General features: G+C 37.9%; 1 protein-coding gene across 1 annotated transcript in view; it reads left to right on the top strand.

Moving 5' to 3' along the window:
- The window catches only part of wscd2 (WSC domain sialate O sulfotransferase 2), a 48202-nt gene that overhangs the window by 10012 nt on the left and 12101 nt on the right, over window positions 1–26089 (top strand). Inside the window, exons 2-5 of the mRNA XM_087792983.1 lie at window positions 10965–11031; window positions 19905–20683; window positions 23856–23970; window positions 25835–26019. Coding sequence (XP_087649109.1) covers window positions 20296–20683; window positions 23856–23970; window positions 25835–26019 — 688 coding nt within the window. The 5' untranslated portion in view covers window positions 10965–11031; window positions 19905–20295. The remainder of the gene's footprint in view (window positions 1–10964; window positions 11032–19904; window positions 20684–23855; window positions 23971–25834; window positions 26020–26089) is intronic.

A 26089-nucleotide genomic window follows, 5' to 3' on the forward strand; every position in this document is an offset into this window, starting at 1 on the left:
TTTTCTAACTCATTTATTTTTTCAATAACAGTCCATAACACCACAACAAGTGTTTTCTCTTTGAATTACTGCCAATAAATATTTTCTGATTATGATTTAATTATACTTTTAATCACGGAAATATGACAAACGAGTGAACAGTGACTTCAAATCAAAAGTTTTATTCAAAAATTAAAATGGATTTAATTTAATTACCAGGCTGACAACCACAGTTTACACAAGAGACGGTTGGCTGTTATAAAATCTGAAGTGCTGTAAATCGCCCACGCACAGACTTTTTCATCTTTTCTGTTCTTTATTTTCGCTTTATGGTCGTGCTCACCACCTGTGTTATAAAGTATTATGTGTGAACCTGTTTCTACAAAGTCAGTGTAGGTCAAGTGTACATCAGATGGAGATTTTTCTATAAATTTAAGTATAACTTCATGTCTAATCTGTGTTTATGATGTAGGAACTTTGACCTTCTGAGGATGATCCAGGGATTTATCTCAGGTTGTTGTGAAGTCGTTTATTCCTTTGATTTCCTACATTTATTAAGAATGATTTCATGACACATTTAGAGTAAAAAAAACAGCCTCGACCTCAGTTCCTGTTGCTGAGGTGCCATTGGAGGGTGAAGGTAGAACATCACGGAGAGTTCCTTGAGCTGTAATTGCATCTACTGGGATTTGATCTGCAGGCTGCGCAACAGTAACCATGTCTATTTATATACAGTCAAAGTAGGAGCTTGTTATTCCCTCACTCTTACACGCTGTTCTATTAATTTCCCACACTAGCAGCATCAAGCAGGATGAGCGGCTAAGTTGATCCCCTTATCAGCTACTTTCCACAATCTGGTTGTAAGCGCGGCGCGAACGCCCGAGCGCCGGCTCAGCCCCGATATTTCCTGGTGTGTTGTGGAAGCTTCCAGTGGCGGCAGCAGGTGCGTGCGAGCGTACCTGTTCATCCGTGAGTCTCCGTGACAGTGTCCGTGTCTCCTGCAGCATGCTCAGGGGAGGATGACTAAGCTTCAGAGAGCTTCACTGACTCCCGGGTCAGCCCCTCGCCTCGCGGGCTGCAGTCGATACTCCGGCATGTTTAAACTCAACCTAAAGTGGAAACAGGTATTGAGCCGTTCTCACGTGACGGTGTGGAGTCCACTTGTCACAAGACATGCTCTGACGCCTCTCACGACACGAGCCAGGCTCTCTGGCCTGTATTCTTCTGTGACATTAATGCTTCTCCACGCTAATATATGAGCGGACACTTATGACTGGCCATTACATTATGACCACCTGACCCTTATTAAATCTGTCGCCCAGTTGCAGTGCATGTTTTTGTCGTTTCCTTCTCTTAAACTGACCTCAGTAAATCTGCAATACAGATTAAATATCCATTATTTAATGGTTATACAGGCTTCAATTGTTGCAGTGCATTATGGTATATATATACGTATATATACAGTATATGTGTGCTTTTTATTTCAGGTAACTTATAATAAGCTAAATTGTGTCACTGATTTAGTTACTAGAAGTTTAGCTTTTATTATGATGTCAAATTACGTATTCATATTTTTATAAATAGAGCAATACATTGAACACAACCTTGAACTTTCAACTGATGCTAACAACAAAAATGAGCATCCCTATTTTCTTATTTAAATGTGTGAATAAAACTGGAATAAATGAAAATCTCTTCACATATACTGACGTCAACGGAAAGGAAGACACTGAAGTGAAACCTCTGAACATTTTATTTTTTATTAAAATAGGATAATATATTCCTTACTCTTTCCACAGCAGGGAAATTTGAATTGAAAATTAAAAAATATTATTATCTTTATTGTCTGACAGTAAATAAAGAAATACATATCCTAACATGGCGCTAACGGATGTTTATCTTCTAACTAATCTACTAGCTACACCACATTGCTAGCTACTGTTGCTAACTAACAACTGCCACATCTATAAACTTCTATTTACTCGTTATTTCCTTATTTTCCAGTCTTTGTGACCTAGCTCTTGCTTAGCATCCCATAGTAGAATATAGTGGTGTACGCTCTAGTAGGAGAACTCACATTTCCCGATCCTTAAAACTCTTCACTGGCTGCCATTTTCTTTCAGGATAAAAATTCTGGTTCTTACTTTCAGATTTATTCATAGTCAGACTCCTCCTTACATCAGTGATCTGATCCAGCCTTACACCCCAGCTCAGGCTCTGAGGTCTGTGGATCAGAATCTACTGATGGTTCCTGAACACGCTTCCGGACCAGAGGAGAGAAATCCTTCCAGGCTGTTGCTCCTAAGCTTTGGAACGATCTTCCTCTCCCTCTGTGTTTGTCTTATGTCTTGGCCTTTTAAAGTATATATTTTAGCTGTGTATTGTTTTTGATCGTTAAAGCCCTTTTAGAAGGAACTGTTAGAGTAACGTGAGCTGTTTTAGGATCCAATCAACGTAGCTGTGGTTCAAGAGTGGATGATTTTTTTTTTTTTTCATGGCTTGGACCCTTTTTTCTTTCCTTCTCCTTCTAAAATGGCAGAATTATAAACAGGTGGTATCTTGTTGATCGTGTTTAGTTGGTTCAATTTCTTGTACTGGTCCAGGCTCACATCATCCGTCTATCTTTGTAGATTTTTTGAAAAAAAGATTGGAAATAACACGATATAAATGGCTTCCTCTGGGCTTTCGAGATAATTGCCTGCGAGGCTTGGGAGCTCTCAAGCACTCGGAGGTGATTGGAAAATGACTTCAGAAAAGACACTGTAATTGAAGGAAATTATACAGGTTCAGAAAAACTTTTGAAACTTATAATTACCAAAATGACAATCCATGACATCACGTCTTTGCACCCAGAAGTTGATCCGACACCAGGTTTTGTATGTGTTACTTTTGTTGTGCTTCTGTTGTTGGTGTGAAAATGACACCCTGAAGTGTACATTGATTCCTGCAATACAGAACACAGCAATACTTACCTCTGCTCAACTTCTGTGAGCAGAGGTAAGTGAGCTTAAAAATATGATTAATAAATCAATTAACCGAATATAATTATTTATTTTTCAACTCTCGGCCAATATTACGGTCAAAAATGCTTATCAGGATGAATTTAAAATAACATTATCTTATTTCTGAAGTGAATCTTCGTTTTAATTCATATAACTCGTAAAAGGTATTTGTCTAGATGTCATGAAAGATTGTGTAACATTGTGACAAAATCAGTGTGCACAGTTTCCTCATCCTTTTTTAATTTATAAATAATATCTCGACAGTTGGCCTCTGGTGCTGTTCGACCTATTCTGAGCCTCGTGGTTCATTACACAATTTCCACCCGGAAACACACACTCACACACCCACACACACAGTAACGTTGGCTGCATGCACTTTACATGTTGTACACGCGAGAACATCCAGACCACTGCACCACACGTGATGGTGCATATTCAACAGCTCATCTAACAACAGCCACACAACTTGTGTGCACTACTCAGCATACAGAGAACTAAAAAATATATTATATATTTGAATGAAATGACCTCCTATATTTGAAGCTAAATACATGTGTTTAAAAGTAAAGTTGAGACTACAATACAGGTTTTTATTTACAGTTATTGAAGAAAAGTGTTGAGTCACAATAGTTTGTATTAATTTAGCTGTTTGTGTTGAGAGCTCGAAAACTCACGTTGCCATCGTAACCAACACAAAAGCACCTTTTCATTGTCAAGAGTTTTTTTTTTTTACTTTTTCCTCCAACCTCCCTCAAGAATGTGTCCGTGCTTCAGACACATGTACCGTTTTTTAAACCTTTTTTTTCTTTATCTATTCAATATCTTATATACCGTGAGTGGAGAACATGGATGGCACAAATCTGCTGCAGTTCAATTCCTTCAGGAGGAATAAGAATTCTGACTGAACCGATCGTTGTCAACAAGCTTCCATTAAACTGACGCCTTAAGGGTGTTAAGTGTGAACGCTGCTGAATGATTTAAGACGAAAACAAAGCATGATGGCGGTTGGATTTTGATTTCACAAACACTTATATTGTGAGAGAATTATAGCTTCCATATGGACACATTGAAACTAAGCAGTTTGATTCCTCGAGGTGAAATAACATAAAGGTCATGCAAGCTCTGATGCAAAATTCACGGTTCTTTCAATTTAATGACCTAAATAATGTTTTTTCTTATCCTCACTTTTGCATAAAGACTATTATCAAAGCTACTGTCTTCATAGATGTTACTTTCATTCTTAAAAACAGTTATTCATGATTCACTATGCCAATTAAAATAAATTCTAAATACAGGAAATTGATCCAAATTTTTTTTTTTGTTGTTGACTAAAACAGTATTGCAATCATATACTGTATATATATCACAATTACACGCTACTGTCGCTACTTAAGTAGAATCCCTGCAGTAAAACAAGTGCTATTTTATGGTAAATTCATTTTTTGTCATCAAAAATCCAATAAAATCGTATTTGTTGATTTTTAATGTTCTTATCTCAATGCAGGAGCATTTTAAGTACATTTTCCTATCATACTGTGTTTAATTTCCCTGTGAAAAATGAACGTGTCACTGTTATCTCGCTTCATAAAATGAATTTAAATGAATGAATTAAAACCACCGAATAAATAAAGTCTCTTCTAGAAGAGCTTAAGAATTTGTATTCATGTCTTGGGTAGGAGGAGAAATGTTTGAACAACATCTTTGTCGGCGTCAAGAGAAAATATTAGCTAAACCCCGAATTGTATTTCCGAGAACAATAACAAATAGAGTTATTCAAGTATTTAGAGTAAACATGACTTTTTTTTTTCTTTCTTCCGTCTCCGATAATGAGAAATGTTTACTGCAGGCCTGCTGCTCGTTGATCATCTCTATTTACTCTAAAGTCTTTAATGTGGAGTCGTGCTGGGGGAACCACAGGTCAATTGAGGATCTTAAGTTGCCGGAGCCCTGGAAGTATTCAGTTAGTAGAGTTACATAGTATGACCTGCTTTTCTTCACGACACTATGTTTAGTCACAGTTGTAATCCTCTTTGCCACTGGAGCGTCTCGTTTGACTTTACCTGAGTCTTTACCTTCCACCTACATTCTTGTCTATTCATGGACATGAAAACTTCTTATGGAAGTAGATCAGTAGGTAAGCAATTAATCCTTTTTTTTTAAAGCGCCTTTCTAGACCAGGGTCACAAAGCGCTTGAACAATCAAAACAATACACAGTTTAAATATATACTTTGAAAAATCAAGACACATATGACAAACACAGGAGTCTCCGAAAATCAAGGAAAAGCACAAATAAAAACGTCTTAAGATGTTTCTTGAAGGAGTCAGTAGATCATCAAACACAGACAGAGATGAAGATCGTTCCAAAGCTTAGGAGCAACAGCCTGGAAGGATTTCTCTCCTCTGGTCCTGAAGCGTGTTCAGGAACCATCAGTAGATTCTGATCCACAGACCTCAGAGCCCGAGCTGGGGCCCGATCACTGATGTAAGGAGGAGTCTGACCATGAATAGATCTGAAAGTAAGAACCAGAATTTTTAAATTGTTTCTGAAACTGGCAGCCAGTGAAGAGTTTTAAGGATCGAGTGAATGTGAGTTCTTCTACTAGAGCGGTTCAGAATTCTCACTGCAGAGTTTTGTATTAACTGCAGGCAAGACAGCTCCTTTCCAGTGACATCAGAATATTGAATTGTTTAATTTAACATTTTTAATGTTTTTGTTTTTTTCAACATTCGTGTTATGTCAGGGTCAATGTGACCCAAAGGCCCGAAAACAACAGATACCACAAAGACATTAGTTTTCGGGCCTTCGGGTCACCTTGACCCTGATACAACACAAGGGTTAAGGACTGATCAACGTTGCATGATTGGCTGAAAGTTTATTTAATATTGTCTGGTTTCACAATTATAGCAACACTTTTATATTGAATTCAATTTGAATTAAAAACATGTTGACTTAAGACTATTTATTTTTTATTTAATAGAATAAAAATGTCAAACTCTATGTGTAAAGATAAAATCATTAATTTAAAAAAGAAGTTTATATTTTTTAATTGTTTTAAAAAAACAACCTTTGTACATAGAAATGATTTAATTCAATTTTTTTAAGTAAAAAATTAGTTTTAACAATCGAAATGTTAAATTCAATCATTCAATATTTCGATGGCGCTGATGAACTTCCATAGCTTCGTGATATAATCATGTGATGTGAAGCAGAAGGTTAAAAGAGCTGAGCCAAGAGACAAACCTTACATCCTAACATGTCGTGAAAAGAACGAAAAATAGGGGGAAAAAAAGGTCAAATGTTGTTCATTGTATAACCCTTTTATTTAAACACTAACAACAAATAAAAAAACTTTTTTTTTCTAAAATATTCTTTTTATCTATTTATTTTTGGTCCTAGAAACTATCAAGTTATACTTTAAATGAACTATTAAAAAACAAAAAAACACAAAACGTTTTCTTAATCTCAAACAAACGTTTCGTTGCCTCTCAGTGAGACAGAATCTTCAACATCTTTAAATGTGACTTAATGTTGCAAAATGTTTTGCAATTAAATTCCTTTTCGTTCCAAGAACCCTTCAGCTGAGTGGGCACTCGTGAGCGAGAGGGTCATTATTGGGTTTGAGTTCTTCTGTCCGGGACACTCAGTCCGACACACCCGAGCGATCAGCGAGTCGCTGTGTCTGCAGGACGTTTCTTCCACTCGTGGTGACTGTAGATTACGTAAATTGATCCGGCAGTTCTTCAAATAGAGATGAACATGGAGTTGGTGCTGCTCCACGAACAATCTAAGTGGACCCGCACCGGTTCCTGTGAGAGAGGTAACATCTCTGAAGGTGATACAGCATCGATCAGTCCTGCATCTATTAGTGTTTCTCATCTTAATATACTTTCCAGGGGGAAATTTCCATGTAAATAGCTTCAATAATTGGCCTCATTTCCTTCCGTCTGCCGCCGGAAAACATTCGAATTCCCGAGTCTCAATCAGATCCCGACACCCGCAGCAGAGCATTTGTTTTTCCTTGGATGGAGCTCATGTGGAGCTGAGGCTACAAGCCCAGAGCCCTTTTCTTTCCTTCCTCTGCTGGTTCCACTGTCAGGCCATGAATAAAGAGCTTTGTTAAGATTGGACAGTTCCAGACATCATTTGATCTCCCTCTGACAAAGGGCCCCTCCTCCTCGCTCACAGCAGAATCATTTTATTGAAGACATTAAACAAGAGCCATCCAAGCGGGTGGTCCTCAATAAAGGGGGGAATAGCTGGGCTCGGATCGAGAAGTTACACATGTCACACGACCTTTTCCAGTATGTCGTAAACAACTGCTTAATTTGTTGCTCTTTTATCATTGTGGCAAATTTGTTTTACCTCACATTACGACTGAAAAATCCAGCCAGAAAATGTACTTGTGTGGCTAATCTTATTACAACCTTGATATCAATTCCCAGTTAGAAATGAGGCATTTAATTAAAAATAAAATTGCTTAAAAGCCCACAAAATTATTATTTATTAACATTAAAATATAACCACAGATAAATAAACAAATAGCCGCAAAATGAACAATAAAGAAAAATTAAATGTTTTCACAAAGTGCACATTAATGCAAAAAATAATAATATTTGGCCTTATTTATCGTATTATTATCCTTTAAAGTCTTTATATTTATTTATGTGGCCTTTATGAGTTCAAAGATCAACTTTTAAATGTGTTTTTCTATTATTATTTACCAGTGTCAATATAAGCCTACAGAGTTTTGTTTTTGGACATGTTTTCCCATCAAAAAGATTTCATATATAGTATGTAATTTCTATCATCATGATATCATCATATCTAATATAAAAGTGCTTTAATGTTAAATGTTGTTTAATGCAATCAATTATTTGTTTTTCTAAATATTTAGCTTGATTTTATTACTTAATTTCTTTACTTTTTTGCTCTTTAATTTTCCCCTGAAGGCCCCTCACAACAGCCACAACGGCCCCTTAGGAAATGTATTTTCCCACCACTGTGTTATAAGCCAATAACCAAAACAACATAATTGAGCAGCAGGCTTAGGGCAGCTATCTTTTGTTTTCACATTTAAAAAGTTATTAATATAACTTTAAAATTCTGTATATAGTTAATTATTTGTGTGCGGCTCAGTAACAAACCCCCATAGACGGTTTCCAGCAAGTTGGATAAGACGGATTAAAGGGTAAAACAGTCAGTATTGTTGGACAAAATTGGATTTGCATTTGAGTAAATGAATTCTTAATCTGGACAGGAGTCTAGTATCTATTAATACAAGCACCGGCTGAGAGTTATTTCCTTTGTGCCGGACGTAAAAGGTTCTACCTTGTGCTCATTAATTCTTCATTAATTGAAAATCTGTGTCACAACGATTCTCTGTCTTTCAGACGTCCTCATTAATATTCAGCGTGTTTGAGCGAAAGTCTGAAATCATCAGTCGCTCCATTAAACGCGCAGACTTTGCTCTCGGGCGAAGTATTCAAATAAGTAGGATTACGTTTTTACAAGCCTTTAATTCACCTTGTCTCTTTCGGGGGGAAAAAGGTCAGAGTGAGATTAATGGAATCGTGAAGCGACATCAAGATTAGGTTTTCATTCAAGGGCTTTGTTATTTTCTCAGAAAACGTTCCTATGATATAATACTGAGTCAAAGACACGGAAGGAATTACTGAGATGTTCAGTAGTCATCCTCTGAACACCGTCATCGGTGAGCAGAGAAGCAGATGGAGCACGAATGCTCCTCCATGATGCAACACTAATAGACTCAGGGACTCATTAATTCCTTGTGATATTAGACTGTTTAATTCTGAATTTAGAGGCAGGAGTGGAGTGAAAAGATTCAATTCTATTTTAATCCGTGTATAATTTTTTTTTAGTTATTTCCTTTTGATCTGGGTTATTTATTTTGATCTATGTTCTTCATACTTGATCTTAGTTCTTTTGTTTGCGCTTTGTTCTTGTTCTGTTTTTATGAAACTTGCTGGGAACCTAATTTCTCGAAGAAGATCTCCAGAGGGATTAATAAAATCTAATCTAATTGTATCTAATCTAATCTAATCTAATCTAATAATTGTGAGTCTTACACTTAATATGAATTTAAATAAACAATATCATAAGGGGGTGTCCAAACTATTTTACTAAAGGGCCACATTTGACAAGGTAAGATTGAACTTGGGGCCAAATGTCACTGAGATGATAATAAGATCGATCCCATTAAGAAGTTCAAAATATAAAGCGTGTATACCTGTGATCATTTCAACACAAAAATAAAAAATGTTTTCACAGACAGACAATATATATAAAATATATATTTTGGAATTAGCATTAGCAACTTAACTTCTGTGGGGTTTTTTTGCCATTTGAATCATTATCTTGTTAAAAAACATTTTGTGGTTTTAAGTTTTTATTTTTACATCTATATGTGTGGTTAATTCATTTTGTAACAGAGGCCTCGGGCCAAAATAAATCTGCTTTACCCTTGTGTTATCTCAGGGTCAAGGTGACCCGAAGGCCTGAAGGGAGGTTGTTCAGGGTTGAGATGCTTGGCCCAAGATTGGAGCAGGAGTTTAAGTGATATTCTATAAAAACATCAAAACGCCTGAAAGACCCTCAAATTGAAAAGATCCAGGATGATGTAAATTAATTTATATTCCTTCTATTCAAGCTTTCCCTCCATCTATCATGTGACGCCAGCTCTTTGATGTCTATTCTCTCCTTCTCCCTTTTTGATAATAGGTGGAAATCCTCAGAGTGATCGCAATCTTCAACCACAATGGGATTTATTATTCTCAGCTTCCAAGAAGCTTTTGTCTAAACCAGAGGCACCGCATTCATATCAATATTTATTCGAGGACGTTTGTGGTGGGAGTTCTACATGACCATGTTAGGCAGCTACACACCAGGCTTGATTTAGATTTTATTGACTCTTGCTCTAAACAAAAAGGTCTTGGCGTGGAAACAATTCAACAAAAGAGAAAATATTAAACAAAAGGTCTTCATAAATCGTGGCGATAAAAAGAGTTTGGCGTCTAAGAAGACACAAACATAACAAACAATGAACTTTACTTTCCAATGGATCTAGAGTCACTTTAACAGAAGGCAGAGGTTGTTCATCTGGATCCTCAAATCTTTTGAAGGATTCATCACAGAATTTGTTTTCTTATTCGCTTCAGGTTCAATAAAACTACTGCCACCTGCTGACTCACAGGCCTTAAAACACTAAAAATCTATTTAAAAAATTACATTAGTCGAAGCTACAACAAAAAAGATGCAATTTGTGATTTTTGTTTGGTGCTAATTTTTCACTTCTCTAGTGACATACATTTCCCCCAAACGTGATATGTTTAAATAAATCAATATTTAGTTATATTTATTGTGAGGCAATAATATTGTGTTGACAAATCTGTACTTTTTTAGAATTTAAATTGCCTTTTACATTATTTAATCATAATATTTAACGCTAATACTTGAATGTTCGTGTCTCAAACAGACCGATACATCAGAGCAAGAGAACAAAAACAATGCTTTTGGACGAGCCGGGCGAATGTTGTGTGTGTAAGAGACTCATGAGTTATTCAAGTTGATGTTTTTTTAATGCAGTTAAGATGCGGCGTACAGTAGTTGGAGCTCACAGCGAGAGGGTCTTCGGTTCGAGTCCTGCCTGGAGGCGACTTGTTTACGGAAGAGATTGTTCTTCTCCTGCAGTTCATTCTGAAAACATTTAGATGTTGACTTTGAATGTGTTTCTAATGCTCCGTCCAGCATCACAGGCACTAACACATCGTGTTCTTGTTGGACTTTAAGAACAGGACTTGTTTGAGATGAAAAGATAGAGCAGGAGGGAAGGATATAGTTAAGAGAGTGAAAAGGATGAAGTTTGATCTTATGTGGAATCCTCTGATGAAAGGAACAAAAAAGATGCAGAAAACCAGAGTCATCATCACAGATCTCATTGATTTTCTTTTCTTTCTTTTCTCAGACCCTTGGCAGATCAAAAGATGATATTTAGCTGCGGGTGCTGCGCCTGATGTTCTTCAGCATCCGAGGTTCGTTGCATTTATTTCCTCTCGCAACCTCTCGGTCCAACACGAACACACCAGTGCAGCCTTCAGCGCCTCCTGTCAGTGGAGGGTAAATGATGAGGATCAGCTTCACTGAGGCCATGGTTGTCACGGTGGGATGAAATCTGTAGTCCAGGCTCATGAGTCCGAGCTTCGGATGATCTTGTTCACGAGTGAGGGGGCCATTCATCTGGTCATGATCTACATACAAAGGGGAGGATATACTCTGACCCTATAGGAGTGTGAAGAAATATTGATACACTGATATATTGCAATATACTGTATTTATTTATTTACTGGATACTGGAACGATATTAAACAACACTGTTACATTAATCAATTTTTAAAACAAAAACGCTATTATTATTATAATATATATTTTAATTTGATTGTAGTTCATTTATTGTTTGTTTTTCAATACACTGATATATTGCAATATATTTATTTATTTATGATACTGGAACAATATTAAACAACACTGTGTCATTAATCAATTTTTTTTAACAAAAAAACGATTATTATTATAATATATATTTTAATTTGATTGTTAATTTATTGTTTATATTTCAATAAAGTGTTATAATTCATTGTATGCATTGTAATAATATAATTCAATTTATTTCATGTACAATTAACATGTAAATATTAATGCCGTTTGTTCATTCTTAAATTGCAATTAAACTTACGGCCATTAGATGGCAGCAGTTGTTCTGTCCTCCGAAAATGAAGAAACAATTTAATCCTCCGAAATCTCTGGTGGTGACTGAGGATGAGAGGATACAATCGACTCCAGACGCTTTTAAAGCTGATGCTTGGACATATTTCGGTCTAAAAACAAATGAAAGCAGTTCGGACTTTGTCAAGAGTCATGTTGTCTGTAAGTTCTGCAACACCAGAGTCAAGTACTCGACAATACTTCAAATATATCTTTGTACAGTAAGTAAGTATCACGATATATCGCAGTATATCATATTGTTTCCCCTGTATCGAGATACGTAGCGCATTGCCAGATTCTTGACGTTACACAGTCGTACTGACACCTTTAAGTTGTCTAGCAAACACTACTGTGCAGGTTGTTGGTTCGAAGCCGAGCTTTAACACACTGGGCTCAACACTGGACTAATCAAAAGTGGCCTGAGTGTCAGTGTTCAGCCAAACATGGAGTAACTCCCAGTAAACAGTGAGGAAAGAGCTGTGGCACTGCTGTCATTAGAGGCAGCCATGTTTGCACTTCACTCTTCACGGGGTCGTGCACCACCATCTGTGCCCGGCAAGTCCTTGAATATCTTATGCATATCTGCGGAGGTTTGACGTACGCGGAGTGTTTTCGCAGCAGCACACTTTGAAGGAATGAGAAGCATTTTCATGGCGTGATATGAGACATGGCTCGGTGAAAAATTTTAAATCCCTGCACCACATTATTTAACGTGTATTTGTTACGGTCCACAGCAGTGTGTCCCTGATATCCTCCGCCTTTTATGTGTCGTCGCTGGGATTAGCTCCGGCGACTCACAATCCAGGCTTTCCAGGATTTAGCAGCAGACAACAATGTCTGGTCCTCTTGCGTCACGAACCTCTCGTAACTGTACAGCTCATAGTTTACACTTTTACACACATCGACGCATCCATGAGTTACACACTTGCAGGGCAGGAGATAATGCAAAGAAATGTTGGGGAGAGTTACAGCACTATTGAGACAGAAATGATGTATGTTTAAGTGGAGTGAGTTCAAGTATAAATATAAATATATAAATATATACATTTTTCTGTTATAAATGTTGTTAGCTGTCATTAAACTGGAACCACAAACAAATACAAATTGTATCTGCAATAAGAATATACGCAAAAATAAATATTTACTTAAATTATTAAATTATGTAATTATTATTATTTTGGTGATTCATTTGTACTTTTTTTTCTCCACATTGTATCACTAAATTATGTCGAACAGTTAAATTAAATTAAATAAATAAAGTCTTATATCATGTTCCGTCACTTTATAAATGTATTATACATTTCTAGAAAATAAATTATGAAGACATGATTAGGGAGGATGTAATTTATATAAACTATAATAAAAAATAATTAAAAAAAAACACGTTTTAATAGCAGGTAAATGGAAAGTTAAAAGTTAAGAAAGCTAAAAGAGCTGAGCCAAGAGACAAACCTCAAAAACTCTAACCTGGTGTCAAAAAAAGGAAAAGGTCAATACTAGAAGTGTCAACTTATTCTATTTCAATGTATAAAAAAATATTTAAATATAAACAAAAACATGTTTTTTTACAAAAATCTAAATATTAATCTTACTTTTTTTTTGTCACACAAAATTAAAAAAAGTTATACTTTTAAAAAACTATAACTATAAACTATACATAAATAAAGTTAAAACGGCGCGAGGGCCGTATAAACACAAACAGAAGGCCGCATGTGGCCCCTGAGCCACACTTGTCCGCCTTATGTCATATTAATGTCTTATTTTTATTTGCTTCATCTCAAACAAATGACTCGTTTCAAATGTTAAATATATGAATTGAAAAGCACTAAATACATTTTTTATGTTTCAATAACATACTCTAAGTGAAAAGGCTTGAGATCTAAAAAGCGAATGTAAATAAACGAGCCAGACTAGACTATAGAGTGAACACTTGTGTGTGTTATTTTCATTCACTATATTGTTGTGTAACCTTCATTGTTCACAGTACGAGTGGGTCCGTTAACAAATTGTCACGTCGGTGGAGGCAACAGTTGAGTTTATGTAAGAAGAACAAACAGCAGTTTGTGTGTGTGTGTGTGTGGGGGGGGGGGGGGGGGGGGGGGGCTCGTGCTGGACCAGCGTTATCTCTGTGGCGAGGATGGGATTTCTGCTTTGATTTGATTCGACAAACACTGCTAATGTGCGCTGGCAGGCCCGACACAGCAGGCGAGTGGAAAGACAGACCCCGGGGGTGAGGGAGGAGGGTGAGCCGCCCCAGCGTTAACCCTTCCACTTCCAGACTCTCATCGACCTCTTGAACTTCCTCCGGTGCACCTTGACACCCCGACCTCATCATTCTAGGATGACGAGGATTCTGCTTGAACACGCGTCAAAAAAACCCACTCACTCAAACTGATAATAAACAAAGAAAAGTGTGAAACTGCATTGCGCAACATTTCTGCTGGAGTGGGTGAAGCTCTCACCCACACTGGAGCGAGAAGGAAGTGGAAAAATCGACTGCAAAATGATGAAGTCGACGTGGGAAAACATCCACCTTCTAAATATTTGACCCGCTGCACTCGTGACGCTCGGGAGGAAGCGACGGATACTGAGCCGAGAGCGACGCTCGGGTCCTTTTGTTCCTGGGAAGTCTCTGGGAGGTGTCGCCGAGTTGTTGACCACAGCTTTGTTCACGGTCAACGAGTCCCTCGACGGACGTGATAATATTTATAGATGGACTCGCGGAGTCTAGTGGCCTGCAGCTCGGCCGGGCCGCTACGCCGGAGATTAACTTTGACGTTTTTTTTCCCGCTCCTAAATCCACTCTGATTAAATATTTGCCGCCTCATTTATTATGAACGTGAATTAATGGCCGGTCGGTGAGCGCGCACACGCTCGACTGGACTGATTGCCGGGATTTGGCAAAAAAAAAGACCTCGATAGCACCTCCTCGTCCGACGGCTGTTACGTTTCCCAACTCCATCTGTTTGTGTCACGACTTATTTGACATCCGCGTGTTAAAAGTCGATGTGAAAGTGAGTTAAAATGAAATTAACTTAAAGAGGAAACCAACTCACAACACAGTGTATTATTGAATGATGCTAAAAATATACTAAGAAAAGCTTTTAAGTGCTGCTTTACACTATAATATTATTTGTAAACAAAGTTCCTATGTCAAATTTACCCTTATGTCTTTAAGCTTCTCTGCTGCTTAGCTAGCAATGCTAACGGTTAGCAATCGACTTTTACGTTGTTTTAATGAATGTTCTACTGATAAGTGAAAAAGTGAATCATTGCCATGAAAAACAAATGTTTTCTTATTTATCCGAAGGACTACTAATGGTTTATAAATATGACAAATAGATTTGTGAATTGTGACATGGCATGCTAACTCATGTGCGTCATTGTTAGCTAATATTATTTAGTTAAGTTTTCAGGTGTTAACTATAAAACACAGTTTATTTAATCAACAATGTGTCTTCTTTATAAAAGTTTATCGACACTGTGATGAGAGAAAGTTACGTACAACCTCCAAAAAATAGATTTATGTCTCTGTTTATTGCAGTTTTTGTACATTTCTTTTGATGTTTTGCAAATTGCAGTTCATTCTTGCAACACTGTGGTCGAACAAAAAGAAAACCCTTAGAGAAATCAAACCTTAAATCTCATTGGATCAGAGTATTTATTGCTGGACTGATATTAAACATTTTTTTCGTTGGTATGTTTGGCAGATGACTCGAATAAACTGCATATTTGATTGAACAAGCTTTTGAAGTCAAAAGGTTTTATCCTTTTTGAAAAAAAAAAAAATCTTTGCAGACGATCGACACGGAGATCCTTATTAAAACTCTTTGTGATTTATTAAATTTAAAAAAAGAAAATATCCATCCAGAACAAAGAAACATTTTTATTCAAATTGCCAAATATTTCTTACTTTTAATTACATCTCTCAATAAACCAATAAAAATCTAGTATTACAAAAAAATACATAATATGGAATGTGTTAATAATTACAAAATGAAGATAAATATCAGATGGTTTTACTTCTGGATCATATTTTCTTCAGCTTCAGACAAGTGTTGGTTCCAATTACTCATGTTTTTATAAGGCTTGAGGGATCATCAGTCACATGAATCTCTACACATGTCACTCATGACTGTCACACATGTTATTATCCAACCCATGGATAGTTGACTCAACCAGTCTCCATTCATCTGATAGTGACATCAAATAGAAAACCGTTCAGGGACGTCAAATCCCAACTTAATTACTATTTCCCCTCCGTCCCACTTAAACATGTTAAACCCAAGGTGACGACGCACACACTTTATTTTGACGGGCGTTCGTCGTTATTAAAACAGCCATTAAATGAGATCAAACACGGAGAGACTCTCGCAGCGGTTTGCAGCTGACACGAGTCACGACACTGAACTTCATCATGCTCTACTTAGTGTCACTGGATTCCTTAAATTAGTCTTGAGTGGAGTTCAATTTAATTTTCTGGCTGCTGGATGAATTATTAATGCCAGCTATCAACCGCGTGTTACCCACATGACAGTGGAGGGCGGCCCGTCACCGATCCCCCTTGTCAATCTATGGCACCTGAGATCTTCATCTACGAGAAGAAACTTCTAATGATTTCCTGGAGAATATTTCCATCACGAAGCTTCATGAAATATTCAGGTGTAATAATCTGGTGAGACCTCGTGGTTGAGTTACATTTATATGCAGCTAGCCTAGCGTACTTGAGCGATAAACCACATGCTAAACAGTAGATGAATGTTCAAGATGATGATTTATATGGTTGCCAGTGTTTAAGGTAAGGATAGAGATTATTTATTTTCAAACGTGTTTTGTTCGTCCTTCCTGAGTTCCACGGCGCCTGTTGCTCTGACAGCAGCTGCAGCTCCTCATGCGATCACCACCTCGGCAGCAGAGCTTAAAGCCACCTCTCCTGCAGCAACAGGCGCCAGATTATAATCGTCACTCCCCGTCTCCTTGTGTTCTTACGCCGCCTGACTTCTGGTGCGCTTTGAATTTCCTTTTGACAGTCATGTGGACACTAAATAATTTTATTATTGGACTATTGGGATTAGACAATTTTGGATTCATACTGTTTTTCATGTCGCCTGAGACAAACAAAAAAAATACAAGATCTGGACACATTCATTAAACTCTCACCTGAGCAACTATGGTTCAAATGAATATTTTCTGTTAGCAACTTTACTCAAAAAGTTCCAGGAAACACTAGTACCAAACTAATTTAATGTAGTGTTGCTTTATATATGTATTGAATTGTAAGACAGCTGCTTGTAAAAACTACGGTGGCCCTGAATGCCAAAAAAGGTTTTGAAAAAATCAGTCTTTTGTTTGTCTAATTTTCTCACAGTAAGTCTCACAGTTAGTCTGGGAATATGCCCACCAGGTTGAGACCGAAATCTCCAGCAATTCCAAGTCTGCATTATTAGCACTTATTAGCGTTTGTACCCAGAAGACCTTGCGTCACAGGAGAACCCAAAGGAGGGTTTTTCTGATGTTAATGGATCAGTGAGGGGTTTATTGAGCTTGGAGTGTATTTTATTCTCTCTCCATGTTATTAGTCGACATGCCGATCGTTATTACTTTAATTTCTGATTAAATCCTTGTTTATAGAGATCAAAATGAGACCTAGTGAATAAAAATATTCTTTGTTTTTACCTCTATTCCACATGTTTTTGTCATATTTAATCATATTTTTCAGTTATTTATTTTACATAAATGTTGTTTAAGTTTAGTTTGTTGTGATGTTGCTCTATTTACTTTTCTTTTAGAAACTTAAATACCAAAGAAAAACACATTTAAATGGTGATGCTAATTACTGGAGTTGTCATTTGAAACTACTAATTAATTTAACCCCAATTATGGACTTGTTTTGATACATTTTTAGACCAAAATGTCCATGAAATTATCTAAAAACATCTGAATTCTGGATCAAATATTTGTCATTGTTTATATGGACGGTTTGGTCGAGATCTAAACTCCTACATAGTTACTGTCAGAGAACTATAAGAGACTCAAGAAATGACTCTTAGATTTGGTTAAACATGTTAAAAACAATGAGTCATTGAAAAATCATTCTCGATAAAAAAAACTCGGGGGCATGAACGGCGTCTTTGTGTCTGCTTGTTGTGGGCTGAATCACATCGTGAGTCAGAATGTGATCCACTTCTCCTTGAGGGTCCCAGACGCTTCCCAGACGAGCCGACACAGGAAGGCGAGCGAGAGGGTCTCAGGTGACGAGGACTCGGATGAATTGTCCGAAGGGCAGACAAGAGACCAGCGAGTGTCCGCCTCCGATGAGAAACAGGATCTGAGTGTTCTGTTTCACCTTCAGCCTCGCGCTCCGGTCCAAGAACAGAGACTGCTTTCACGCCGCCCTCCTCCGCCTCTTCCAACGACTAATCCCACAAAAATCTCATACTTTGGGTTTTCACCGAAACGCTGTCCAAGACTTTTTGCTTGCAGTTATGTTCTTGACAGACACGTTAAATATTTATAAAAGCACATTTCCAAGATTGTCTAGAAAGCTGCAGAAAGTCCGAGGAAGATCTTTTTACTTACGGCTGAATTATTCAAGCAAATGCAGCCAGAAGAAGTGGAATAGTGAAGTCATACTTTAACTCATGGAGACTTGTTTTGTTTTTGAGTTTGATTTGTTTTACTGTCTTGATCATCTGCACCGACGTCCCACTGGAAACACAAGCAACAATCAAAAAATATCATTATTTACTGTTTTGTGTTCCTGCTTTGTACTGTTTTTTTTTTTTTAAATCATGTCATAAGTACGATTTTTTCTTAGAAATTAAGTTCATTTATGAATGTTTTTAACATTTATTTTCATGCATAGCCACTTTCTGTTAATCTCAAGGCCCGGGGGCCTAATCCGACCGGCCAAACCATTCTACGAGGCCCTTAAAATCAAAGTAGTTCATGTTGATGTTGTGATTGAAAGATGTTAGTGATTAAGAGATTATGGAAGTGAACAACTCTACTGAGATTAACAACTACATTAAAACTGATGGGAATTTGATACTTGTACTAGTTTGGTAGAGAAATAAAGTTTATCTGATGTCGGAAAGTGCTAAAACATTTTGGCCCCCCTTGTAAGTTTTACACCCCTATCTTAGAACAATTGGCCATTTGCGGTCCCAGCTCAAACTCAAAATAAACAGATACTCATTAACACAATTGTAATCTTTAATTCTCGCTTCTTTTCACTATGTTTTATTTGTTTATTTTCAACCTTTTTTTCCCTTGTGTTTTCTCTGGGTCAAGGTGACCCAAGGAACCGAAACAAACGTTTTTGTGGTATCCATTGTGTTGTCTCTTGGTCAAAGTGAACAACCTCCACTGCATATGTATTAATGGAAGCCAGGGAGGTTGTTCACCTTGACCCAGAGACAACACAATGGATACCACAAAAACATTTGTTTCGGTTCTTTGGGTCACCTTGACCCTGATATTACTCAAGGGAAACCACAAACAAATTTGTTTTCAGGCCTTCGGGTCACCTTGACCCTGAGATAACACAAGGGATACGACAAACACATTTGTTTTCAGGCCTTTGGGTCACCTTTACCCTGAGATAACACTAAGGATACCACAATCACATTTGTTTTCAGGCCTTTTTGCTCACCTTGACCATGAGGTAAAACAAAGGAAACAACAAACACATTTGTTTTCAGTTCTTTGGGTCACCTTTACCCTGAGATAACACAAAGTATACAACAAATACATTTGTTTTCAGGCCTTTGGGTCACCTTGACCCTGAGATAACACAAAGTATACAACAAATACATTTGTTTTCAGGCATTTGGGTCACCTTGACCCTGAGATAACACAAAGGATACGACAAATACATTTGTTTTCAAGCCTTCGGGTCACCTTGACCCTGAGATAACACGAGGATTAAACACCTTGTTGTTGAGGTGCTGATGTGGAAGGGGGAGGGTGTTGAATTCTTACATCTGTTGCTGATCAAATAAAGATTCTTCATCACAAGAAGAGAAACATGTTGGACGCACATAGTACGATGTCGACGTCTCCCAATGCATGCTGGGTGTTATGCAACAGTATATTAAACCAGTGACCCTCCATTGACTTTCTCACATGTGTGTGTCTGCAGATGCTGAGTCAGCGCTCGAGTCCCCGTGAATAGATCGGTGAAGTAAAAAGGGTCTCGAGCGAGTGTTCCCGTGGCCCAGCGTGGGAGAAAGTGGCGCCGCTGTGTCGGGGCGACTTCTCAGCAGATAACCAAAGCGAAAGCCGCCGATCATCTTTCATTCCGACCCGCTCGCCCTTTCTTCCTCCGGCGAGCCCTGAGCACGTCCACAAGAACCCGCCGAGCCTCTCACGTGGACCTGCTCGTGAGAAACAGGTGGAAAGTTTTTTTTTTCCCCTTATGAGAGGATGAACACTTGAACTGGAGGAGGTGTGCGTCCGGGCGGCGAGATCTGCTTCTGGATTGGTCTGCTTTATGAGTCTTCATCGCCGGGAGACTGGCAGGGGGAGCCAGCATGGCCAAGCCTCTGCTCAAGATACAGCGATACTTCCGAAGGAAGCCGGTTCGGTTCTTCTCCCTCATCCTGCTCTACCTGAGCGCCGGGAGTCTGGTCTTCCTGCACTCGGGCATCGTGGGCGACAGCGGCGGAGCCGGCGCCGGCGGCGGCAGAGGAGGTCGCGACCCTTTGGTGGCCTCGGAGATGAGCGCCCGCCCCGTGCTGGACAGTCGCGGGGTCGTGATCATGAGGCGAGGGTTCAAGGACACCCGGAGGTCCGGGCGAAGGTACGGCCCCACGTGGATGAAGAAGACGGACCAGGCCACGCAGGAGAAAGCCGGGGAATATCCCAACTGGAATCGGGCGCTTAAGGGACGGAATGCAAAGGATGTGGAGGAAGGAAGAGGTAGGTGGAGGTTAATGAGGGTTTATAGCTTTTATTCACTCAGGGGCCACATTATATAGAGTGAGGGGCCGCCAAGACAAAATAAATAAAAAGAGCAGAAACTTTTTATTAAAGGAAAACTAATATTAATTGAGGAAAATTTGGAATAAAAAGATCATAAAAAATATAAATTGGACAAATGTAATAATATAGTATTTAATTGTATATTTATTTTATTAAATATAATGACATAGACGTTTTTTAAATAAATGTTATTAAGGTTAAATAAGATGATTAAAAAAAAAAATCAAGATTATTTATTTATCCCACTGCAGGAAATTTGTATTTTTCACAGCAGCAATTTCACAGTAAGATTTAACATAAAGTGCAACTTTAATACAATTAAAAATACTAGTAATAATAACTATATATATATATATATATATATATATATATATACTGTATATATAATTAATTATATAAAAATAACTAATTAACTTGTTATTTTGAGGACCAAAAAATACTCAAACAAAGATCCTTAATAAATGATTCTGTTTTAATAATAAATACATGTAAACATATTGAAATCCAAAAATATTAAAATATGTATAAATACATTTATAGTAAGAACAAGTAATTGCAGCTTTTCTATATATTATTTTCACAAATTGAAATACTTAAAGAGAACAAAAGGGGAAATAGGTGTTTTTTCATTAATTTGGTGTAGAATTATAATCTAACAAAGTAATCTCTGCAGGAGAGAGATTATGGTTCAGACGTCGTCTGGACGATTTCACCTGCTGTGTTTCAGCTGTTTGTGCTGACAAGCACATGTTTTCACACTCGTTCTGAGACATAAAGCCCCTCGAAAATCCCTTCTTAGATGTTTGTGTATAAACTGTTTTTTCAGCCAGAAAACCCACATGTTCCTGAACGCACCGTTGTTCTTTGACGCAAACAGTAAGAATTCCGCTGTAGATGTTTCTCCGGCTGTTGGTTTACGAATCTTTTTTTTGTGACATTTCTGGTTATTGCTGCAGAGTGAGCACTAGATAAACCTTTCGTGGGAAACAAACATGTTTACATGAGGCATCTAAGCTGCAGGTGATCTGATCAAATAAAGGTTTTATGCTCGGTCTCTTAATCCCCCTCCTCCAAATTGCTCCCTCCACTGACCCGCCTCTGAGCAGGATGATGGAGCGTTTGCTGTTTGTTTGCTCAGGCGCGGAATCGTCAGGAAATACTCTTGGAACAGCAACTGTAGTGCGACTAGAATAATATTTCTATTAATTTAAGGAGAATAATTGATTGTTGTCTAAAGATATTCTTTTAATAATCTTCAGCTTTCGTTGTCGTTCCACATCTGACCAGTAGGTGGACTCGTCGTAAACAGAGCTGTATAAGCCGTTGCTGATCATTTGGTGTTTTACGAACTAAACTTTCTACTTCCTGCCTGACAGGAAGTGTGTACTCTCTCTGCTGAGGATTTTCTAGCTTTGAAAGCTCGTCCTGTAGAACTCAATGAGATTTCGTAGAGACTTGTATTTTTTTATCCACCTGTTGGTCTGTTTGAGAACTGCAGCCAATAGGTGGTGCAGCTACACATAGTCTTTTTATGACGAGTGACATTAGAGAGAAAGTCTTCTGGCCTGTGACACAAAAACATGTTCTTCTTAAGCATTTTCAGCTCATGCTAAATTTGTCAATATTTTTTCTATTTTTACATTTTTCTTACCCATTTATGACTTATTTTTAAGACAGGGATGTTCTTAACACAATAATTAATTTTGTTTGAGATTGTTTTTTTAACTGAAATAAGTGTTTTATCTCATTATTAATAATTCTCTCCAGTTTTGAGTTTTGAGTTAATAAGATTTACTATCTATTATTATTATTATTATTATTACTACTATCACAAGGATTGTACATTTTAAGCACTATTCTGCTCAATGTAAGTGTTAATAAATTATAAAAACGATTCTCTGGCCAAGACATATGGAGGTCGAGGCTATGTAGTGATTGGTTGGCTGGGCGGCAAAGCACCATGGGAGCGGTTTAGGGTCACAGAGAGTGTTTTGTCGAGAGGGATGCAATATTTTTTAAGTTCTAACAGACAACTGACCGTAGACTTCAATCCAATTGTGGTCAGAATTTCCCCGTGCTCCTCAATCGTTTTTTCCATTCAGAATTCATTTAAAATATTTTAAAATATTCAGCATTAAAAATTGAGGCCGGACTTTTTTAATTTAAAAATTGCAATGAACTGATAAAACAAGTGACTTATAAAGTGTGTAGTTTTCTCTGGTCAAGTTGGGTTTATTTGCAAAATCCATTCACTATTTTGAAAAAAATATATAAATTGTAGTTATGCTTAATCTACTTGTCAAAATTAACTATTAATATTATAATAGATATTTCTATCAGTGTATCTTCAATTTTAGTCAGACTTTCTTCAGTGAGGTTGATACTGGTCTCCTGGTTTGAGATCAGTAGCTCAGGTGGTCGATCAGGTACAGAAGCTCAATACCTCAGTCAAACCACCTCAGCTGTCAATGTGTTATGAATGAATAATGGTCTTTTTCTTTGAGATTTGTATTTCTTTGACAATGAAAACGAATAATCTCGACAATCTTAACGTCTATTTTAATACAGTCGTCACAAAACCTTCAGACACTAAGATCCGTATCATGCACTCGTTCAGTTACACACAATCAGAAGTCGAGTAATGCACCATTAAGCTACTAACACAGGCTCGGATGAATAATGTCCCGGCACAGATGGAGGAAGGTTGGTGTGTTTGGAAGGTGCAGCAGAGCTTCTGCAGCCGTCACACTTTCATGCAAGAGCCAGAGATAAAGCCCAACCCCCCCCACCCCCTCCTTTAACACTCTTGTGAGAAAAATGCAGCGATGGCTGCCACAACAGTAACAGGCCACTAGAAGGGGATGTGTGTCTTCATAAATAAGTCAAGTCGCTGCTCCACTTTTGGACTGTAGAAAGGTTTGTTAGAAAGAACGACTCTCCAGCTCAGGCGGTCTTTAACTCTTGGAAAAATCCTTGAGAACGATGATAAGAATGTGTTGTGTCTTGTTTCTGATGAAACCAGTGTGTTTAAAAAAAACACTTCATCAATTTAATATTGTTGAATAAAACATGTATCTAATTGTGTCACAAATGTGTGTTTTTTTTCCAGCGAGACCTGTCGGATGCTACATCGACAACACACACAAGAGAGCTCTGCGAGGAGTTTCCTTTTTTGACTACAAGAAGATGACTGTGTTCCGTTGCCAGGACAACTGTGCAGAAAGGTAGGACTACAATTGACATGGAATAAAAAAAAAATCTCCTTTAATAACGTAAAGCGAAGGAGAATTCATGCTCAACCAAGCTAACTAACGCTAACTTTGTAAAGAGTTGATTGGCGTGAGAATGAAAAAAAGTGCTGATGGAAAACGATTCATTCAAAAGCCCATCATCGCTGCTCCTGTTCTCCATTTCTCGTCTCGCTTCTTTATTTCCTTGCGCTCGCTCTCTGGCTTTATTTTCTTATCTCCCAGAGGAGGAGCTCGCTGGGCTCTCTATCGAATGCATTGAATTACACACATCACCGGTTCATGGAGTGGAGAGTCGGACCCGGAGAGGTGTTTTGTTTTCAGCTCCTTCTCTCCACTCGCCGCCGCACTGAAGCGCAGGTTGAGATGCAAGTGTGTTTTCTGGTGTGATGCTCGACTCCAGGGACTCGTCGTGTGTGTGACACGATTGCTTCCGTCACCACGACGACGACGACGAGCTGCGTGCGGTCGGGTCGGATCAGATGCCCTGTTTGATTAGCCCACGTGCCTCGTGTCGATGTGATAATTATCTTCTCTGCACCTAAAACTTACACTGCACTAGAGAGCAGAACGCAGGAAATAAATCCACATGGATGAGTGTGCAGGGAGTTCCATCTCCGGTGGCAACTCGTGGACCCCCTGCTGTGCATGATGAGAGAGGGAAGCGTGCGAAAAGATGGAGGAAATTACTCTATGAAGTATGATCCGTGAACACGAAGACAACATCAATAATATGTATTATTGTAGTAACAACTATATAAAGTAAATAATAATAAAAATAAAAATAATATCTTTTTTTCTAATACAGAGTAGCTTATTTTATATGATTTTTTTTCTTCATTCTTCAAGTTTATTTTGTCATTATTCCAGATATTTTTACAGTTGAAGTTGTATTATATTGTTTCATTTTTCTTCGTCAATTCTTTCTGTAGATGTATTTGGTGTATTTGGTCAGAATCAAAAACAGTGTTTTAAACACAACATTCATTTGTACAGAATCAAAAAAATAATGAATTAAATAAAAATAGTTTAATAAAGTACAATAAATGTAAATAAAGTGAGAGGCTTTTACTACAACTAAATTAAATAAATGATGAATCAATAATAACAATAAAATACATTACATTTAATTAAATTACATGGATAGACAGACAGACAGACAGACAGACAGACAGACAGACATATATATAGTTGATGGATGGATGCATGGATAGATAGATGGTTAAACCTTTTTAATTTATCCTTTATCATAATTTCATTTTCTTTTAAAAGACCAAGTTTCGTCTTGTCCTCCATTTTAATCCACTTCTCCTCTGGATATCTTCTCGTCTGAAGCTTGAAAATAAGGTATCAAGTGCTTTATTTTCCCTGGCAGCGAAAGCAGAAACAACCTTCTTCCCTTGTTTGTAATTCTTTGTTCACCTCGGAATTTTTCTTAAGAAGCGTGTGTTGACATTTAATAAAAGTCCCCGTGTAACAGAAACAAAAGTGAAAACTCTAATAAAATAAAACGGTTCCGCACTTGAAGGTTTACACAGAAATGAAGCAGGTGCAGGAGGATGTGTGTTGGCTCGCCAGGTTGTGTGAAACAACAAATTATATATCGTGGATGGTTGAACACTCGTCTGCTGCTCCACCAGGTGTTTCTAGGTCCGTGGAGCTGAGACTTTCCTTCCTTAAAATCACTTGTGACATTTGTTCTCCTCGTGCATCCATCTTCCACTTCTCGCTGCTGATATCGATCCAAGTCCCTGAAAACTAAAAATCTAAAGTCAATCCAATCGTGTCTAAACGTCTCTCATCGATAGAATCACTGACTTCAACTGCCTCTTTTTTCCAGAGGCTACATGTTCGCCGGTCTGGAGTTCGGCGCCGAGTGCTACTGTGGGCACAAGATCCAGGGCCAGAACGCTTCGGACGGCGACTGTAACATGGAGTGTAAAGGAGAGAAGAGCAACGTGTGCGGCGGCGCCAACCGTCTGTCCATCTACAAGCTGGAGCTGAGCCACGAGTCTGCACGCCGCTGTGAGTCGCAGCCGTCCGTTGAACGTGTTTGGGAGAGATTTGTGTGGAGTTAAAACGGCTGCTTAAGTCC

Source organism: Callionymus lyra, chromosome 1 (genome assembly GCF_982586985.1).
Source record: "Callionymus lyra chromosome 1, fCalLyr1.hap1.1, whole genome shotgun sequence".
In the NCBI taxonomy this organism is placed as follows: domain Eukaryota; kingdom Metazoa; phylum Chordata; class Actinopteri; order Syngnathiformes; family Callionymidae; genus Callionymus; species Callionymus lyra.